The sequence below is a fragment of the Poecilia formosa genome, unplaced genomic scaffold (assembly GCF_000485575.1).
Source record: "Poecilia formosa unplaced genomic scaffold, Poecilia_formosa-5.1.2 Scaffold277, whole genome shotgun sequence".
Lineage (NCBI taxonomy): Eukaryota > Metazoa > Chordata > Actinopteri > Cyprinodontiformes > Poeciliidae > Poecilia > Poecilia formosa.
In genome coordinates this window covers 600,982-621,909 of record NW_006800216.1, presented here as the reverse complement: position 1 = coordinate 621,909, position 20,928 = coordinate 600,982, and the positions used below count along the sequence as shown (strand labels likewise).

At 43.2% G+C, this 20,928-nt stretch overlaps 1 protein-coding gene across 19 annotated transcripts in view; it reads right to left on the bottom strand.

Annotated features, from left to right (window-relative positions):
• The window catches only part of nav3 (neuron navigator 3), a 264,352-nt gene that overhangs the window by 62,243 nt on the left and 181,181 nt on the right, over window positions 1–20,928 (bottom strand). For 13 of the 19 annotated variants that reach the window (XM_016681324.1, XM_016681323.1, XM_016681325.1 and 10 more), the window contains 4 exons: window positions 17,901–18,043; window positions 13,634–14,744; window positions 10,427–10,542; window positions 2,064–2,175 (listed from right to left, as the gene is read on the bottom strand). In XM_016681324.1, the coding sequence (XP_016536810.1) occupies window positions 2,064–2,175; window positions 10,427–10,542; window positions 13,634–14,744; window positions 17,901–18,043 (1,482 nt within the window). Of the gene's footprint in view, window positions 1–2,063; window positions 2,176–5,878; window positions 7,368–10,426; window positions 10,543–13,633; window positions 14,745–17,900; window positions 18,044–20,928 lie in introns of those variants that run through there. The other 6 variants (XM_016681326.1, XM_016681314.1, XM_016681318.1 and 3 more) reach the window with 2 other exon arrangements.

Below are 20,928 nucleotides of genomic sequence, written 5' to 3'. Positions count from 1 at the left end.
GGTAGCTGGTATGTAAACTGGTACAAAGAGGAAATCTCAAAGAAGAAGCAGGTGAGACGACAGAACTGCAACCTAACAAAAATGGCCTCATGGTGATGATGGCCATTTTTAATCCTGTGCAGCGATCAAGGTGGCCTGACCGGCCTTTTTCACAAACTGAGCTCCTTCCTTATATAAAAGCTACGCTCAGAAATCTGGCTCAAGCAGCTAATAATCATTCGCCAGATACTTCATACACACTGCTCTGGTGCCACTGATGCATATAAATGAGAAGTCCCTCCTAAGGCTTTTCAAATACTTCGCACCCCAAACCTCCAGGTCCCATTAAACACAGAGGTAATACAATGGCACTATATATATTGATCTTTCTCTGGCTGAGACTCTGCGGCGCGGAAAACCCAACACACACTCGTGCACACACACAGCCACAGACTACCATCTGTCATGGCTGTCGGCAGCCTGGCCACCATCTTCCTCTCTAAATGGGGCAAAAACGCAGAAAATAATAGACTGAGGGAGGAGAGGAGCAAGACGGGGAGTGAACCATTGATCAGGAGGCTGACAAATACTAATGGTTATCATTTTGTCTTTTCCCAAGATGCAATCTTTGCACCTTATGTTCTTATATTCTCCATGAGGCCAAAGCCTCAGTTTATGTAGATGATATCAGGTCTTGGAGGTCAAGATTTGCAGACGGTTAAGAAAGAAGAAACCCTCTTCTTTTTTCTTCATTAAACGCGGAAGAGAGCCTGGCATGGCAAGCTAAGGACAGGTCTGCATCCGACTAAGACAACTGGAGTGCGACTTGTATTTATTTGAGGAATTTTGCTGATTTTAACATGATTTTTGTTCTACTCAAGTACAACTTAAACATTTCTTATCTGTCATGACCAGAGGTAAGTCGCACATATTGCTTTAAACCATTCAGTCATTAAGAGACCATATTTGTCCCTTTTTTTTTTATTATCTCTGCAGCACATTATCACTTCCTACATGCTGAAGCAGAGCTCACTCATGTTTAGCATTTACAAAAGATCAGATGTGTTTAAGTAGCTGACTGCAGCCGACAGCTGCTTTCAGTGCCAAACATCTAAAAACTCAGTGTAGGCTTTCGACTACTAACCAAAGACGAGGCGTGCAAAGTGAGGAGGAATTAAGATGTTTGTCACCACCTCTAAGCATGAGTCACTTTTTTTTTTATTACAGAACAAAGCCTAAAATAAGAGCATGACTCTAGAGAATTTTTGTAAAAACAAAGGCCTAAAAGTAAAATTATACAGCTGCAGAACTAGTTGGTTTTCTTACAACAAATAGAGAACAAGAAAACAATTAATATGAGGAAAACAAAGAATTGTGGACCATGAAACATCCTTTGGCTTGAAATCTTTAAGGCATGCAATTCAATAATGAAATAATATATTTTTTATTAATCAATTCTCAATTCTCATATAGCTACATGCTACTTCCTGTATTAGTAATCACCCTCTCTAAATCTCCTCGTCTACTCAGTTCTTTGTCAGATCCTTGCATTTTATTCCTGGATTCCTTAGCGGTTCATTCACCCGTTTTCTTCTTTTTTTTGATTTTTTAACTTTAGGACTTAGTCTACTGTTTGTTTTGCTTTCCTTATTTGCCTGTGTCGGACTTGGCTTACCATTGGCTTATTTTCTTTGAACGATCCTTCCTGCTTCCTTCCCACATTTTGGTCCAAGCCCACAATGTAAACAGAACTGGTTCAGAACATGGAGCTGATTGGAGCCCAGATAGAATTGATGGCAACCATAAAACAACCTCTTAAAGTTTGTGGATCCCACATTTATCCAATTATTCACATTCAATTCTTGCTTCTTTTAAGGCCAATTTAACCCTTGGCTTTCCTCCAGAAAGAGACTACCCTACAGCTATTGTCAGCAAAAAACAGAAAAGGTCTGTTCTCTATTTTATCTATTACTCTGACAGATAAAGCAGATAAAATAGTAAATAATTTCTCCCACATACACCAAGCAGAGCCAAGTCATCCAATACAACCTTTGAGGGATGGAAAATACCATCAGCTGGCCCACCTGTGGCTGATCTGTGTCCCCCGCAGGCTGGACATGGTCTCTTCCAGGTTCTGCCGCAGGTCAGCGATGTTCTTCACCGTCCTCATGCGCCTCGCCTCGGGGTCCTCTCCTGCTGAGACACAATTAAAGTTCGATTCACTCAGGTGCTTGGACCTGCACCCACACACTCAACAACACACAACTCTCTTCCATGTTCCAGCATGGCCAGCCACAACACAGCCCAAGGAGCGGCGAGGACGTCTGACAGAGCGTTTCATCGCTTGTCCCTGGACATCTCAGACGGGGGGGAACGGAATGGTGACCAATCGCGGTGGCAGCAAGCCTTTTGCTGACAGTTGTGAGCCTATACTGTAAACAGCCTGTCAGGCTGCACTACATGCACTTCTTTCACTTTATCGTTTTATCCACCGCTTCCCCTCCAGGCTGAAGCAGAAATGTCATGGGATGACACCACGAGATCCGTCAGTCAGATCAGGACCGCCTTGGTTGGAAAAGCAAGCTCTGTCACTTCTTTGTCAAGAACGGTGGGAGACCCTGCGGCCTACAGCCGCCACAAAAACAGGAAACTGGACTTAAAAAAAGACAACGCGTTTTCTAGCCTTCTTAGTGTCTGCTTTACAAATGAACCAAATGCTGAATGGAGGCAACAGAAGTGTTCTCCAGGAGAGAGGATAACGAGAGGACTCTGGGCGATGTTTCACAGCAGAGAGCAGAGGGGGTTCACCAAAATATCTGCTTGTCTGATCCAATTAAGGCTCCCTGTTAACTTGTTGAGATAGCCTGTATCTGCAGGCAGCGGCAACAGAATGGGTAATTAACAAGTGGAATGAGACGCGGCGCGGATGGGCAGTCACTCTCTGCTTTCTAGGGTTAAAGGTGCTTCTAAACAAAAGCTGCCTTGGCTTCATTGAGAAATTACTCAACATGGGTTTGAACCGGGCCAAGAAGCCGAATCATTCAGTTAGGATGCAAGTGGACTCTGCAGACGTCACAGTGACCCTGTTAGGATACAATGGCCACCATGCATGGCACCGGACAGAAGTGAGGCTGGAGTGACAACTCCATTATCCATTTCACTGGAGATTGACACCATTTCAAGATTTTCACTTGACCTTTCATTTAATTTCCGTCATTTCCTCCAGCTGCTTTTCTGCAAGCAGTGGGGGCCAACAGTGCCTGGTGAATGAAACAAAGGTTTGCCGCAGTGCTGGTTTCGACCCTACAAGGTTTCTTGCAACTTTGCAACCACACTAGGATAAATAAATGCTTTTATTTTTTTACACGGTGGCACTAAAGGTATACCCCGTAGAACAACCCAGCACACAATCGATGCAGAATGGAACTTTGTTTTCAGGCTTTCTGCTGCGACCATGTAAAAGACCTCTCAGCTGTGAGGTATTCTTTGTGACAGCGCTCTGTTTGCTTGCCCGGATGCATTGATTTTAAAAGTTCTGGCAGCTTAAAGAAAGAAAGAAAAAAAAAGAAATCAGAGGAAAAGTGGAAAAATACTGTCACGTCACAACTTTATTTCCAATTCTTTACACACCAACGAGAGACTTAAATATGGCAGCATTTCTAGCAAGGAACTGTTGTGTTGGGAATTAGATTTTTAGCTACACTGCCAACAATTATAGGATTATTATGGTCTGTCATGCTTGTAGGACTTCAAGACACGCAGCAGTCTGCAGTGTAGCATCAACTATTTTCAAGTCAAACGTTGACCTCAATTATGATCCCACAAAGTGCAAAGCTGTGTTAAGTAATTGAGGTCATAGCTCATCTTTGCGATGCTCACCTCCGACTCCATAGCTAATGTCTACTTTACAGCCGCCTAACAAGAATCAGAGTAAACAGAAATATAATACAAAGCGGCCCGATTCCTGTGATAGCAGTAAAAGCTTCTCTGTCCTGGATTTGGTTTTGTCCGGATGCAGGAGCTAAAGAATGCCCATCGGCACCAAACACCTAACGCAGAATTCCTCTTCCTTTGTGATTCTCCCTTTTTTCCTCCCGTCTATCCATCAACTCACTGAGGCCCCTTTGAGAAATATCCAATTACAATCCCATTACAAAGTGACACTGCGAAATCTGGCCCAGTATTCTCTGTCATGAGCGGACACTTCATGCAGCATGGAGGCGTGCCTGTGCATTTATGAGAAATTATTTGCAGAGCAGTCGCAGAGGTCTCACCTGTGCAGCAGGATGCCCCGGTTTTCCGAATGTCTCCCTTAGGAAATGCATTAGGAAATGCACAGACCGTAGGATGTGTGCATGACAATAACAGAATTCCTTCTTCTGAAGTGTGGTTATGTTATGAAAACAAACTGCAATGTATTTTAAATTAGATTTTATTGGACAGACTGGGGGTCAGCTGGGTTTTGATTCCAAAACATGCATAAAAGTAGCCCCTGAAGACTGGACTTAGAAACCCCTTCAGTAGACAAACACCAAGAAGTTCATCATTTTGATTGGTTCACCTATTTGCAGATTTTTTCTGTGGAACTTCACTCCAAAGTATTTGCGGAAAATTTGCTTATTTGTGTATTTCCCTTCTAAAATATTGAAAATCAAATGCAACTTGGGAAGCTGATGAACACGATGCTACTTCACATGCTATTGGTTGGCTTTTGCAAAGCAGCAAACGCCGACAAATGCCAATGGATGGCATTCATTGTCCTCAGTGCTGACTGGCTGTATCCTCAAAAGCGGAGATGAGAAAGATGGTAGGGTCTGCAGTAGTTCTGACATGGTTCTCAAAGTTCATATTCATGCACTTTCAGCTAAAGTTTTTGGTTGAACTATTAAAATGGGTATCCATAAGATTTTTAGGAGGGCGTCTCAAGTATTTGTGGATTGTAGCTAGTCCTGGTTGGCTGTGGACCCAAAACGATGCAATTACAGGGGGTCCACTGAATTGGAATCATTTTAAACATGAATAGCTGGTGTGGATGGTACAGTTCTCCTGTAAGACAAAGCTTCCAAAAGTCAATAAGCTATTTAATACGAATACTAGTATGTACATACTGAGGTGTGCATGCATAAAAATAAAAAAACAATGTAAGACATACATACATTGAAAAGGCTTCACACTCAAACAGTAATAATGAGGTATTGATCAGAGTGGCTGTGTGATTCACAGCCTGCGAGGGTGAGGCTGAGCTTTTTATGGAGAGGAGGAATCTGTTTCCCACCATCTGAGGTATTTTTGGGTTTTAATGCTGAATCATTCCTCCACCTGCCAAAAAAGTCAGCAATAATCTCCTCAAAGCTAAAGCTTCTATTGAATCCACCTTATCAATATTTTCACAAAGGCTTAAAAACACAGAAAAGTGGTTCACAGATATTAGCAAGAGACTTCCAAAAAAATATGGCATATATTTTGACTTTCTGAGCAACAATGCAGCAAATTCAGACATTGCTAGGGTTACATTGGGGTTAAGGGTGGTGTAGCTGGTGATAAAAGGTGGTTAATGAATGAGAATTTTGTTGGGGATCTAGTAACATCTGTGATTGAGCATGTGTGAGTATGAACTAAGCTAGCTGATGTCTCATTCCACAGCCACGTCTCAAAAACATTTAAATACTGTCTTCAACTGCCAACAGGGTCCTGTGAGAAAGTATGGTTCGTCCAATAGAGGATTAAGAAAATATCCAGCTTATAGTAGGTCTTTCAGCTCTGCTGTTCTTAAGATGGCTTCTTTAAGAACTTTGCGTTAGTGTGGACATATTTCTGACTCCCTGCATTAAGCCTCACGATAATCCTCCAACACTGGATGAATCCCAACCACCGCAGCAGAGACGAAGGGTTAACTTACGTGGGTGAGGTTGGGGTGAGGTGTGGAGGACCTGCTCCAGGTCCCCCAGCATGGTGAGGATCACCTCCTTATCCAACTGAGCCGTTCCCTCTCGAGGACCTCCCTCTGAAGCCTCCTCCTCTGCCCAGTACCCATCTTTTTCCCTGCCGCCCTGCTTCCCGCCGCCCCTTTCTGCTGCCGCTTCAGCACTGGAACATCCATTCCTGCCTTCCCCATCTGCTCCTGGCCCCTCCCTAGACCTCCGCTGTGACTCGGTCCTTGGGTGGCCGCTGTACGATGCCCGTTGTGGATGCCCACCTGCTGCAGTGCGTCGCCAAGGGACCGGGATGAGGGAATGCTCTGACTGCGAGAGGACTTTAGTGAGGGATAGTGACAGAGATCGAGCTCTGGTGCCCCGGACACCTATGCTCCTGGTGCTGCCCTCCTTCCTGGGGCTGCCCTGCAGACTGCCCCCTGCCCGCTGCGAAGACGACGAGTAAGGCAAAGAGCTCAGAGGTTGGGAGAGACGAGACGGTGGGTCGGTGAGTTCAAAGGAGTAGACCCGCTGCTCCCCATCACTGAGCAGGGTCAGGTTGGTGAGGGAGCGCTGCTTGATCCGCAAGTTGAGGTTGTCGGGGAGGGGTTGGGGAGGCCGCCGAGCCGGGCTACCCCCTTGATACACAGAGAACTCTGCCCCTCTCTTCATCTCCTACCTCTTCGCTGCCGGTGACTCAGGAATAGGTAAAATACGTGTGAGTGGTTCCACCTGTGCGCAGCTCTCCCCTTCACATCTTGGTCGCACCTTCGCCGAGAAAGCAGATGGAGGGAGGGAGGAACCGGAGAACAGAGGATGCAAACAGATAGGTCCCCACGTCCCACACCACCCTCACTGTGGTCCAGGATTCAGTGGGCTGGAGGGAAAGCGAGCGGCGGGTGAAGAGTGGGGAGAAAACCACTCTGGAAGGTATGCAGGTGAAATCCTGATCCATCCCTGAGCCAGCCCATACTCGAGGTCGTACTACGAGCCAGACCAAATCACTTCATCCTTCCACTCCGTCCGCATGTTGTCTCTCTGCCTCACCACGGTCAGGGGCGTGGATGCACAAGCTGCTACATCTCCCGTGGCTCACTCTCTGCTCCTCCTGCTCTCGCTCCCTCTGTCTTTTCCCCTATTTAATGACAGTCTCTCTTCACTCACTCTTATCTGTTCCCCATCCACCTTCTGTCCCTCCTTTAATTACCAGCTCACTGCCACACTTCTGCTGCCTCCCTCGCTGACACGCTGACTGTTCCCCTCTCTTCACAGCGGAGAATAAATGGCTGGTGAAGCCCGGCTCACACACATTCCAGCATGCAGCCTGCAGTCTTCCCTCCTCCTCTCCCGCTCAGCCCCGCTCAGTGTTTATCAGCACTTCTTTCTCTTAATCCTCTTTCATTCTCTTCCTCAGTTTACTTCTTACCCGTCGCTTTCCTCCCACTCCAACACAGTGGGACAGTGAGTTGTTTGGACAGCGCACCTGTAAGCTTGCAAGCCCACTGCACCAATCTACCCAGTCGACTTAATTAAATGCCGTCTTCGGGAGCTAAAACACTGAGCCCTGTGGCTTATCATGGATCAACCATGAGCCAACGTATTCATATCAGTCAGTGCGTACGCCGTCAGCCCCATTTCTGTGTTTCACACCTCCTTTCAACACATGGAAGCCTCCAAAAGAAGTCGGCTCAGAAGCCAAAAATCAGGTCTATTTTTAGATTTATTTAAGCCATAAAAAGTGCTTTTTCTGTCAGAGATTATTCATCACAACATAAACGATAACAATGAGAGGAATTAGTAGGGGTATAACGGAACACAAACATTCAGTACATACTTCAGGTTTTTTTTAATTTTCGTAACATCGTGTATACACCCAAGTAAAAAAAAAAATCACTTTGGACTTGTTTTGATATTTAGACAATCCACCGTATCAGCTGTACTTGAATGCACCATTAAAGAAGAGCTGATGCATATCCCCTGTCATCAGAGGGACAACATACCATTATGATGTTCATGTGCAACCTTTAGGACTGGTTGAACGCTGCATTTCGCTGGATTTGGACCTTAGGGTTAGAGGTTAGTGAAAACTGGAAATCCTCTCTAGTTTGAAAGTTGAATTACCACAAACTTAGTTCTACACAAGCCTTCTGAATGTATAAAGATATAAAACATTATCGTATTTGTTTGGTACAAGAGCGTCCTGAAACAAGGGGGCTACAGCAAATGCTTTTGGTATGAATACAGCTTCTGTATTCAGCTCAGCAGATGCATAGTAGCTAAATTCCTGCTTCCGGAGTGGGGAGTTGCCGGGGAGATGAGCTCTTTTGCTCAGCTAGAGACCATAACTCCAAGGAGGAGTTTTGTGGAAATAGGCGGGGCTCCGTGAGAACGAGTGTTCAGGCATACCTAAATGGTTGCCAAGGGAGGTTTGAGGATTTCTCAAACATGCAAGAAATAAAAAAAGTCAAAGTAAAACTTCAGGTATGTTTTTTTCATAAGGGACAATCATAATATATCATATCATATCATATCAGAAAAGTCAATTTTACAAAATCCTCCCCCTTGACAGTGTATAACAGGATTCCTTCCAGAATTGAGTAAGGGTAACTGGTTTCCCTTGATTTTATTAAAGGGTTACAAACACTACAACCATAAAATCCCAGTCAAATATCGTCCAGTGCATGGCTGTGATGTGCCAAAATGCAATAATGTTCAAGCAGTGTGGACATTTTGCAAGGCTCAGTATGTACCAATGCAGATATTTGCGAGCTCTCTCTACCCCAACCTTTCTTCTCATCTCTGCAACTTCTGAAACACCATAATAGATTTTAAACAGTTGTCCTGCTTTGATGTCTGAAAGCTGACACCCCTGACATGGGCTGTACGGATGTATGCAGTAGGAGCAGGCTTGTCATGTGGTATCTGTGGTGTGCAGACTCTTGAACTGCCCTGTCAGAGACTCGCTGCCTCTCCTCCGCAGAGGAAGAGCCAGAAGGGCGAAGGGTACAAAGCGGCTATGAAACGTGTGACTGCAAAAAAAGCGGTTGTACCTAATGGAGTCTAAACAAAGAGAACGGTCAGTGCTGTTGTCTAATTTTGTCCTGCAAATGACGGGCTTTGGAAAAGCCAGGACCGTAGCTAAATGTCTGGAATGTCGCTGCCCACTTGACATCCCTAAACCTATAATCACATGGTGTTGTTTGTGCAAGCTCTGCTTTGTAGAGTTCTTCTGGGTTTCGGCTTGACGTCTTCCTTTTCCCAACTTAAGTCTGGTTTTCTTTGATTTTCGATCCAGGCTGAGCTCTATTTTATGTTTTATGATGAGTGAGGAATTTGTTTTCAAATGTTAGCGTTTCCGATTTACTTCAAACGACGTAAGATGTAAAGCTCCAAATTTCCCCACAGAGACAAACAGCTGGTTAAAGTATGACAAACTTTAAGAAAGAAAGCGATTCAGACCTGAGGAAGCACCTATGATGGATATGTTTGAAGACTGCAGCAGCAGTCATTTGAAACTGGATAGTGGAAGAGAAACAATAGTTTGCTCTAAGCCAGCTTTTTGTTTTCAGTGCTGGGATGTTGGTTGAAGTTCTCTTCCAGCTCTTCGTCAAATATTTTCAACTAGCAAAATGCACCTAACCAAGGAACCTCTGTAGCAAACCACAGAGAAGACGACAGGAAGTGATTGGATGACGATGGCGCGACATTTTTTCTGTTTTATTGTGTGAACAAACTTATTCACATGTGATGTTTAATATGCATCTTATTTAACAGAAACACCTGAATTGAGTAACAGTGTTTTATCGGCATTAGCAGAAAGTTTGGACCTCATTTGCTATTGCTGCATTAGCTCTGAATGAACAGGACTTCAGATTATAAACACAGGAGGCTTTGTCTTAAAAAACATTCTAACTAAATCTCACACTTTTAAAGCTGCTCTGCAGCATTAATGAGGGCAGTGAAATGCTTTTTATGCAGTTTATGTTTCTGTTTGACTCATTTCCATCTTTATATTGCATTTATTAATGTTCAAGTACCGCTATTAGATAACTTCCCGGTTCTAACAGCCGTGATGTTCCAGCTTTACCCAGCTCATCAGTCTGAGAATGACAGGTAATGGTGATGTAAATCCACACGGCTGATTCCCTCAGACAGCGCTGACCTTTTTCCTTCTATTCATTAAACAGGAACAAAACGTGGCTCCCCCAGGTAAACACAGCTAGTTTTATGCTGTAGAATTTGCACACTGATAAACTGCAGCTTTTTTCCCCCCACTTCTGGAATAATTTTGCTTGTGAATTTGCAGATCAGAACTGCAGCAGCTTTAAGGTCAGATTTGAATAAATATAGAGGCTCACTGGCAGAGAGAGGTTAAATTCCTAACACATATATATATATATATATATATATATATATATATATATTTTATATATATATATATATATATATATATATATAAATGTACATGCTTATTTACACACTCACACAAAGACGATGATCTGCACAGAAGCCCACAGCGTGTGTGTGTGTCGTACCTGATATCTCCTCCAGGCACTGCTTGGCTGTTTTGCTGTAGACCAGCTCTCCCTTGGTGGGGCTGAGGCAGGGGTCGGCTGGGGCCACCATGGTGCAGTCGTTTTCAGAGAACGTCCTGGAGGCAAAAAGATAAAGATATATGTATAATAAACCTGGGCATTTGCAGATATGAGCAGATTTAGCTGTTACCTGTGTTCAGACAGATTGCCTGAATCTGTTTTCAGGTTAAAAGTGAGAAGCTTTGTGTACCTACCAGGGATGCACCGATCCACTTTTTTTCATTGCCAATACAGATATCAGAGGTTTAGTATCGGTCCAATAACAATCCGATACAGAAAATTAGGAGTATAACAGCTGATATAAAGTAAAAACAGAAATGAATAGAAAAATAAGCTGCAACAAACCTTCTGTCTTAAGGGTCAGAAACTGCAATTAGGAATGCTAAATATAATGTAAAATAAAGAATAAAACGTAGACTTAGACTGAATGGATCTGCTCACATTGTCAAGATACCCGACCGAAGACTTTTTTCAAGATCAGAATCGATACAGATATTGATAACATCTCTAGTATCTACCAGAATCACTAAGAATATAGCAGCATTTTAAATCCGCATCAACAGCTGAATGGGTTTGGTACATTTTATTTTCCTCTATGAAACACGTCGCTGGATTTCAATGGGTTAAATCTGTTTCTGTAGCTCTGCCTCTTGTCCTCCAGTCCGAGTGGCATCACGATTCAACGTTTGCTGATCTAAGGAAACAAAGACATTCCTACACACTTCCCGAGATGCGTTACGCGCGCACACACAAGCTGTGTGTGAGTAAATGTTGTCAGAAACAGATGACAAGGAAGAAAACTGCTTTCAGCAGCAGAATGCATGTAAACATTTCACCATCTTTATGTTGAAAAACATCCAGAAAATATGCACAGCAACAGTTGCAGACATGGGCAGACAGGGCTGGAACAAGCTCACACACACACACGCACAGATCCAAGCAAAGGCCACATAGTGTCACATACTCACTCCTTCACACACACACACACACACATACACAGACCAGGGATCACCGTCACCACCTGCAGCACTGCAGATAAGAACTGGCTTCCAGTTGCGTGAGCGACTTCAGCTCATGCGAATTATTTCTCCTCACTGCTGCCTTCCTTTATTTCAGCTGCACAGATATTCTCTACCGAAGCTGCGTGGAACAAAAGTGATGTGAAATAAAATGGAGGACTTAAAATGTGAGATAGATGCACCGACAGCGTAAACAGAAGCTACATAGTTAATCATTTGGGTGGAAAGATTACGACGCAAAGATAAAAATATGATCATCATGTTTTTACAACCAGAGGATTCTTACGCATGTCAAGATTATATTCAGTTTCTTCTAGATGGATAGATGGTGAAAAAAGGAAGAATGGACGATAAAAATGGGATGAAAAAAAGATAAAAATGGGATGAAAAAAAATGGATGGGTGAATAGATGAATGATGAAAATTTATGTACGTATGGATGGATAAAAATGTAAGCATGCATGTTTATATATATGTAAGGATGATAAACGAATGGATGAATTAGTCGGTCCTCAAAGCACCAGAATCCTTTAAGTTTCAGTTCTTTCCCTGGTTCAACACACTTGAATCAAATAACTCTGCAGAACATCAGGACATTCTGAGGACGTAGTTAGTCCATGTGAATCAGCTTCACGGGAGCAGAGACTCCTGTAAAACTAACCCTAACCCTGGAGGACTGGAGCCGGACACCCATGGATTAAGGCATTAAAGTTTGGAAATACAAAGAAAATGTTTTTGTCCATACTTATTCAGACCTGAAAAACACTCAAACTGATCAGAGAGTGTTTTTGTGTTGGAAGGAATCAGTAGGAAATCTAAAGGGAACAAAAAGTGACAGTTCGTTACGCTAGAATGATGCAACAACTACAACCCTAACAAAGTCGAGACGCCCAGAAGAGGGAGAATGGTGGAGCCATTGAGGGTTCTGCACAGCCAGAACCCTCACACACCCAGAATGCCTGCTGAGAGCCTCTGGTGAGGCCTGCTGGTGAACATTTATGTAATGTCATCAACAGAAGCCCCACAAAGAGAACATCTTAGAAAACAACTAAGGTACTAAAAACACTAAAACACCTAAAAATAAAAAACGAGAAAAGCTTCAGTAATGAACCTGCTTTGTCTTGTTCCTGGTATTTAAATAATCTAATTACACCTCTACAATAATTTACAGACAAGTATCTATTTTAGAGACACCAATTATCAATTGCTGTGGCATTTAATAAGGTAAATCTATTGCATGTTATAAATAAGTCACTTTCCTTCTACTCCACCGTTATGTTCCACATTGTGTCGGTTCATCCGAGAGTCTCAGATAATACAGTAAAGGTTTATGGCTGCAACACAAATACCCTATCTGTAGCGATGACTTTAACCAAAGACATCAAACCTCCAAAGTTAAAGGTAATCAATGATTTCGTTCCATGTCCGCTTTCTGGGGTGCCAGACACAAAAGAAGAATTGAAGTTCTCAGAATCGCCAGTCTTGTTTGGACGACACATTCAGAAATTTTCAGAAATATCATATCAGACTGAAACCTGATATGAAACGGACAGGAAAGAGCGTCTGGTAGTCCAAGTTTCAAGAAGCTCATTCAGTAGACTGTGGAATACTTTACGGATGGCTAACCCACTTAATATTACTAATGGACCTAGTCCAAGGGGAAATGAATTTAATTGGGTTCCTTGCTTCTGTTCTCTTGTGGTACACCACCTATAGAGAATTTGATATCCCGGGGGTCTATACAGACTATATTCCACACCTGATCATTGGACCGTCAGGGTGCCACATAACAGCTGTATGCATAAAGCCAACATAGTCGGGGAAAAAAGAGACAGTGAATGGATTCCTAAACGCCGCCAATGTCTGAAATTTCCCATTGAGGATAAAACGCAGACAGCCAAATAATAGGCTTTGGCAAGCAGATAGCAGAGGATGTTAATTTGTTCTGTAATGACTGTGAAAAGATGTGGAGGCGAGAGCATGATGCACAGTGGGGAGCGCCAGCTGATGACTGGGAGAACTCCAAGACTTCCTAGGATATGTGTGTGTGTGTGTGTGTGTATGCACGGGTCTGTAGTTCTGTGGAACTTAAAGGGGAATTGGTGTTGAACCTGGTCCAGATGACTCACCTGTACATGAAGGGCGCCACCGTGGCAGTGTTGGGGTGGTTATGTTGCTGCTGCTGTGGAAGTTGAACCACTCCGTTGCCTCCGAGCGCCCCGCCTCCTCCTACAAGCATCCCACTGGACCCGGACAGAGCCGAGGTACTGGTAGACGAGGTCATGCTGGTCCGCTTGCCCTCTGGACCGCCAGCGGAGCGCTGGATATAAAAACTCCCGCCTTGCCCTCCTTTGGTCAGCTTGGCTCGCTCTCCTTCACCTGCCCGCATGTTGCCACTGCTGTTTAAGGCAGCTTGGTTCTGGTTCTGGTTTTGGGACTGGCTCTGAGGTTTGGCTGACGTCGTGGACGGAGCTTTGAGTCCTGGTTTCGGGATGCCGCTGGAAGCTGAGGAGGAGCCGGCATCTTTCTTCCCTGATGATGACTTTCCTCCCTTGGGGATGAGGCTCGCTATCTTGGAGTTCTTCTTTGTGGAGTCGGCCGCACTCTCCTCTTTTGGAGGAGAGCTGTCCTTTGAAGACTTCCCTGACTTGTTTTTGTCCTCTTTGTCTTTGCTTGGGGCCAAGGACCTGCTGCCACTGGCAGACGTTTTTGATGACGATGAAGACGAGGTTTTGCTAGGTGCAGAAAGGGATGATGCTGACGTCTTTGTTGAGATCTGTTTGGCGGTAGCGCTGCTACTGCCGCTGCTACACACTGACCCTGTCGGGGTCTGCCCATCGTCCCCGTACTCTGATAGGTCGTCTTCCTCCTGGAGAGTCATTTCCGCCATGGATGGTGACGTTCTCGAGGCTGAACGAGGGTTAATAAGTCGAAACTTCTCGAGCATTGATCTCTGCGGTGGCACGGCTCCCGACCCAACTTTGGACGCCTCACTTCCGTGAGTCTGAAGACCTTCCAGGGCCTGCGGTGAAGGGGTGGTGGAAGGTGAGTGTGTGGGGCTTGCCAGCATGGAGGAAGTGGCGCTGTGCTTGAGGTTCATGGACTTGCTGCGCCAGGTCTTCCCAGCTGTGGGTGAGGGGATGGCAGAGGCCAGCTGCTGCCCACTGAGGCTGGTGGGAACCATCCCACCAATACCACTTCCATTCATCCCACTGGGTACTGGGATGCCCCTCACCGACTCTGAACAGAAAGAAAAAGAAGACTGTAGATTAGGTTTTCCATTCCAGATGGATGATCTCGTCATAGATGCTCGTCTGACAGGACCAGACAGCAAATCTAAGGAAGCAAATTACTTGTTTAAATGGCTGGAAAACAAACTTGCACCAATTTCCTCCAAGGTTTTAGCAAAATTTGGAAATATTTAAATTCTAACAGTAGAGTGTAAGATGAAAAGTACCAACAGGAAAGATTGTGTGCTTCTACAAATGTTATGTATTTTGCAACATACTAACACAAAAGCGGATTCAAAGGGAACAGTGTTGTGTGATTTTGATTCCAGCCGGATTTATCTTCCAATGAAGTTGCACACCTTCACAAGTTAAGGCTGCATGTTAAGGCTTCTGAAGGTGCAGGTTGATTTCATTTTGGGGCATCAGAGTAAAGGAGTAATGGGTAATGGTTTTTATCAAAGGTCAGCAGAAATACCTCTAACAAGACCTATCAGATTCCTCAGATTTCCCATGTTGCATAATCGTACAAACTTCCTTCCAATCAAGCATTGAGGAATTGTCAACTTTCTGCAGTGATAGGTAAGAAAAACAGTAAATTACAACACAATGATATCTCTTACACCTATTTACAGACGGTATTTAATCAACACACATAGGCTAAATGTTAGTTTGGTCAAAGAAAAGCAACTTTTTCAAATGTAAATAACACACCACCAACACCAGAGTCCACAGCCCAGAAGATGAAGTTGTCAAAAAGTATGGACTTACTCTCTGGGAAGGAGAAATAAATTGAGGGGGGTAAAAACACAAAAGAAAGCATTATGAAGCAGAAGGAGAGGAGAGATGACAGAGTGACAACATGGAGTTATGCACCAATAGACTGAGTGTCTGTCTGGCTGTCAGTCAGCACAGTGAGCAGGGCTCAGCTGGCTCTGAGTCACCTCCAGTCTGCTCCTTAATGTCACTTCAGGCAGACAGAGAGGGGCTTGGGCTTTGATTCAGCTGGTTGGGGCTGAGACACAACATGTTTGCTCAAACCTGAAAGAAGAACTAAAAAAGCCTCAGTGCCACATATTGCTCTGACAGCTGGGGATTAAAATAACGGAGGCTTAAAAGTTGTAGGTGTCTTGGGTAGGTGAACATTTTAGAGGCTTTAGAGCGCACACAAGAAAGCCTGTAGAGTTATGCTAAAAAGAAAGTACACCCTTTTTCAACTTTTAATACGAATTATAACAACATTTAGCTAGCTAGTAATTGTGAGTTCAGGTAGCTAGCTAAGTAGTAATTCTATCTAGCTAGAATCAATAATAGATGGCCAGGTGAAACCACTTAAAATGTAGTTGTTCCTTTCAACTGTTGCCACATGCTTGCTTGGGTGGAAACGTTGCTGCTTTTTTATTTATTTTTTATTTATTTGCCTTTTTCCTTGTTTTCCTTATTAGCTGCAGCAATACATGATTGACATTGACTACAGTGCAATATGTATTTGCAACTGGACCTGTAGTTGCATGGAGTGCAGTACATTGACTTGATTGAATTTGGACAGATAAGGAGTCTAACTGGATACGAGACTGACTCGTTTGTCCAGTAAAACGTCTTGAGTTGACATTTGTTTAGGTTTTATTCTACATTTTGAAAACTGAACTTCTAGGTTCATCATTTTTAGTACCTACCTGTGTAACATTATAGCAAATACACCGATTGTTTTTCCAAGTGCGTCTTCGTTATTATTATTCCCCAATCATTCACCATAATCCAGCGGCCCCTTCAGGTGCTTTCTAAATGTTAATGAAGGAGACTGGAAGCATTAATGTGATGAAGTGTGTGGGTCCACTCAATTAACCCCACCTTTAGAGATCCTCCAGCCCCACTCTAGAGGCCATTTCACAGGACCACCACACTTTCGCTGCACTGTGATTTAAGAGTTGTCATGGAAACCAGCCTCTTTTCTTTTCCTTTTTTTGCTTCAGCTAACAGAGAATGAAATGCCACTTCCTCTATAGTGTGTCAGACTTTCTGGTAGAAATTTTTCAAAGAAGCTCAGGTTTATAATCCAGCATCCGCCTGGTTAAATAGTGCCGACTGGTTAACTCCCACCAGCACCATGTTCATTTACTTCCTCCATTATTTTGCTCTCTGCATTATATAGACATCAGGCAAATTACATTTTTGTTAAAAGGATCCAGCAGTTAGTCACCCTAATATATATATATTAATTTTCAGTTTTAGTTTATATATATATAACTTGAAAGGAGGCAAAGTCTTCTGAGAAATGTGTGTGAAACGGCTCGTGGCAGAGACTTCCTGTATCTGCCTCTGTGTTCTGTTTTGCCCAGAAGGTCGGAGCTGTGTTGCTGACATTTCCCAGCAATTGATTTCTGTTCTCTCCCTTTGTTAGTCCTTTTCTCTCTTTTTCCTTTCAAACAAACTTCAGTTTTATCTCCCTGGAGTGAAACTTTAGTTCTTAAAGTCTTTTCTTGACAAGCAGAGTTAGTTTTATGGGATGACAGAACTGCTCTGTGAGCAAAGAGGGTGAAATTGTTGTATCTGTTGCTCCCATTCAGAAAGAAGCATTATCAAAGGGGTTGAAAATAAAAATGTGAAGCCCTAAGTAGCTATACTGACTCTCACAGGTTGCAGACTTTTTTTTTTTTAATCTTATTTAAAACGGATATTTTTGACAGGGCAGCTCTTTCTATGCATCACCTCATCCTAATACTGTCGTTAGGACTCAGCTGGAGCTCCGAGGCGGGGATGATTCAGCAGACTGAAGCGGGGAACCGGCTGCTCCGTTGTGCGAGCGCTGCCATCAAGTGGTGGGTATGGAGAATGTAAATTAGGTGGCTCTTCAATGCAGCCATGAGGAAAATGAAAGCACACAGTTCAACAGTAGGGGTGGGAGCTTGGTGTCTGGATGCAATGAAAATGATTTTACTGGCTTCTACCAGATTCTCGCGTAAACAAACAGACATCATCTGTTAAACAATGAACCAAAAAATAAAGAAAACTGTTTTAGGTCGACTCTTCTTGACATTGCTTCAGTTCTATGGTTTTTTTCCAAGCACCTGTTAGCTCTCTTACTGTCCCAACACTACATTTCTATGAAGTAGAGATCTAATATTTGATCTCCAACGATGAACATGTTGGAGTGCTGTGTTCTGCTCACCTCTATCGTTACCGCTTGCATACTGAAGAGGCTTGCTCTTGTCGATGCTGTTGAAGCTCTGGCTCCGGCGGTTGAGGTTGGATGAGCCTGGGCTTCTGGACGCCCCGCTGCCTGCAGCAGGGACTCTGGACGGCCCTGGTAACCTGGGGAAACCACAGCAGGAAAGAGCATTTCAGTGTTAAAGGGGCAGCGTTGTATGCATCTCTTCACATTCCTATAGATGAAGTAGGAGAGTCATCACAAGAAGCAGGCCTAAAACTGAACCAACAAAACTCGACTAATGGATGAAATCAAGCGAATGGAAAAACGACTTTCTGAGTAACGACTCAGACCACATGAAGTTATAGGGAAATTGGACAATGTACTATATAAGAGAGCAGGCTCATCATACTCCGAATGACCCCCCAGCATTTTAAATTATGTCCAATGGCTTTGTCAGAAAGATGTAAAAGAAAATCCTGCATCGCTTTCCTTCTGTTTCAATCACATAAAAACCCCATAAAACACAATGAGGTTTGAGGTTATTATGTGACAAGATGTGAAGAGGTTTGGGGAGCGTGAAGACCAACACCATCCGAGCTGCAACAGACCTGCTGCAATGTCTGGAGTACCGGTCTTGAACTCTGCATGCGTCGGCGTGCAGGACAAAGACAAATCACAGAGTTGATGTAGCAGGAAGCGTGTGTTCCTTTGAGGGTTGGGGAGAAGGAGAGGCTGAACTCTGCACAGAGTTTGATGGAAAGCTGTCTCAGTCTATTGTTGTGGGAAAGTGTGTGTGTAGTTAGCTACAGAGACTTGCAATGGTAAACAATCTCCTTTTAGATTTCCCAACATTTATGTGTGGAGGCGTAAACCGTAGCTTGGTTTTTGTTACGATAGTCCAACAGAAAGCATATTTGAGAAATAAGAGAAAATGGTAAGTACTACTATTACTACTGTTGCCTCTTACCAAGACGTTTATTGAGCTTGGTAGAGGTCCTATGCTAATTTGCTGCAGTGCATAAAGAATCTGTATCAGCCAAAAGTGGAATTGTCATCAGGCTTCGACTGGTGACCCCTTGGATGTTTAACACGTTTATTGGATATTCAAATCAATCATGATCAACAAAAAATTTGGCTAATTTCGGGTTTAACTGTACAAAATTTTCAAAGCCTACAGTTTAAGTATTTGCACTAGAAAAAATTGCAAATGCCAGAGTTTATTTAATGCATCAACGTGAAGAGGAGTAAAGGAAATATTAAAAAAAGCACACCGAATCTTAGTGAAATACTTCTGTGCAGTCATGAAATTTTAAAGTATGTTAAATTTGTGAGTTATTCATAATACTTTGCTAGTTTAGATAATAAAACAACCAAAGACAAGATCAAATAGAGCTTCGTTTCTCCCAGTTGTTCTTTATAAGTTCCATCAGCTTTTCAGCTCTTGGTAGAGTCAAAGCTGCCAGCGTCACATGTTGTTCTCATACCTCCCCTAAAGGAGAATTACACAAATAATCAAATCAAACTGTTGGTGTTATACAACAGCTTGACGCAGCATTCTGCACTTTATTAGATGTTTTCCTCCAATTTCTTCTCTGTTTTAATGAGAACGGACAGTTTTTTCAGGAATCGCTAAACGTTATTTTGCAACTAGTTGGATCTTGGAAGAACGGACCTCAGGGTGAAGATGAGAGTCTAATTTTTTTTTTTAATTCACAACCTGAGTTTTCTTAACATTCTTGGAGGGGGAACTGAAAGCTAGATTTTCCATTGCTGGTGACTTTCTGCTGGAAAGATACGCTGATGCCTCACAGAGATAATCGATTCATTATGCCGCAAATGTCACCCGCGTCTGCATCGCAGCTGGAGACGAGATGTAGGAGGAGAAAGCTGCAAAACTCCCAAACAGAAAACAGATTCTAATTTTGTCACGTTAGGACACAGTTCGCCAACGATCACAGCTTTCCATGTGATGGAACAGCTGCAGTTGGTCAGAATACGCCCAATGCTTGGTTGAGTTTAAGGAAAAACTCTATATGCTGTCAGATACAGATGTATGGAGAATGTATTGGACTCAAAAATAAGTTGAAAACAAATCCCTGTTGTTAAAGAAGCACCCAAGATGGCTATAGTGACTCTGGAGGAGCTGCAGCGATCTATGGAAGAGTGACAGGAAGGAAGGATTTTGTGATCCCATTTGGAGCTCATCATAAACCTTGCAGAAATCACAGGAAATGTGGACTTAGAGAATAAGTCAGAAGATAATAAAATTTCTGCTTTTTGACAAAATCTGAACACACCATCCTATTAGTTATACATTGGTAGTGGTAGAATCAGACATTTTTCTTTTTAGAGTTGATGAGAATGACAGGGTTTCAATCCTGAAGGAATTCCAGACCTCAGCTAGAGATTATTTTTATTTAGTCCAGTAAAAATCATACAAAACTAAAGGTTACTTTCACATCTCCCTCAGAAGAGCAGAGTGCACAGCAGGAAGTGAGAGCAACCTCATAGATTTATCCTGCACAAACATGCTAAATTAAACTTTGCCTAGATGCAAATACACAAGAAGAAGTCAGTCAGCGAGAGAAGAAGTTTCAACCATATAAAGTAATACTCAAGTAAAAAAAAACAAAAAAAAAAAAACGGGATTCATTAATCTAGTCCGTCTACGTTTAGAAAATGATCAATCTACAAAAAACAAACAAAAGGTAGTGATTGATAAAATTAAAAGGATCCACACTAAGAGGAGAAGAAGAGGAAAAAAAACAGGAAACAAATGCAAATGGTTGAGAGCCAGTGGAGGATAATACTGCACACTGAGACAGGGGAAAATAAGAATGAGGGAAGAGGAGAGACAAAGCGAAGCAATTCAGCTGGAAATCAAAAGAAATCCCTTTCATCATTAGACGCTTTCATCTTCCAAACTACAGGGGTTGATGATGCCTCGGCGAAAGGGACCTGGAAGGAAGAAGGTAATCTAATTTCTGCGCTGTGGGTTCTGCCGACGGATGTGAGGTGAAATACTGAAGCCTGTCAGTCACCAGTT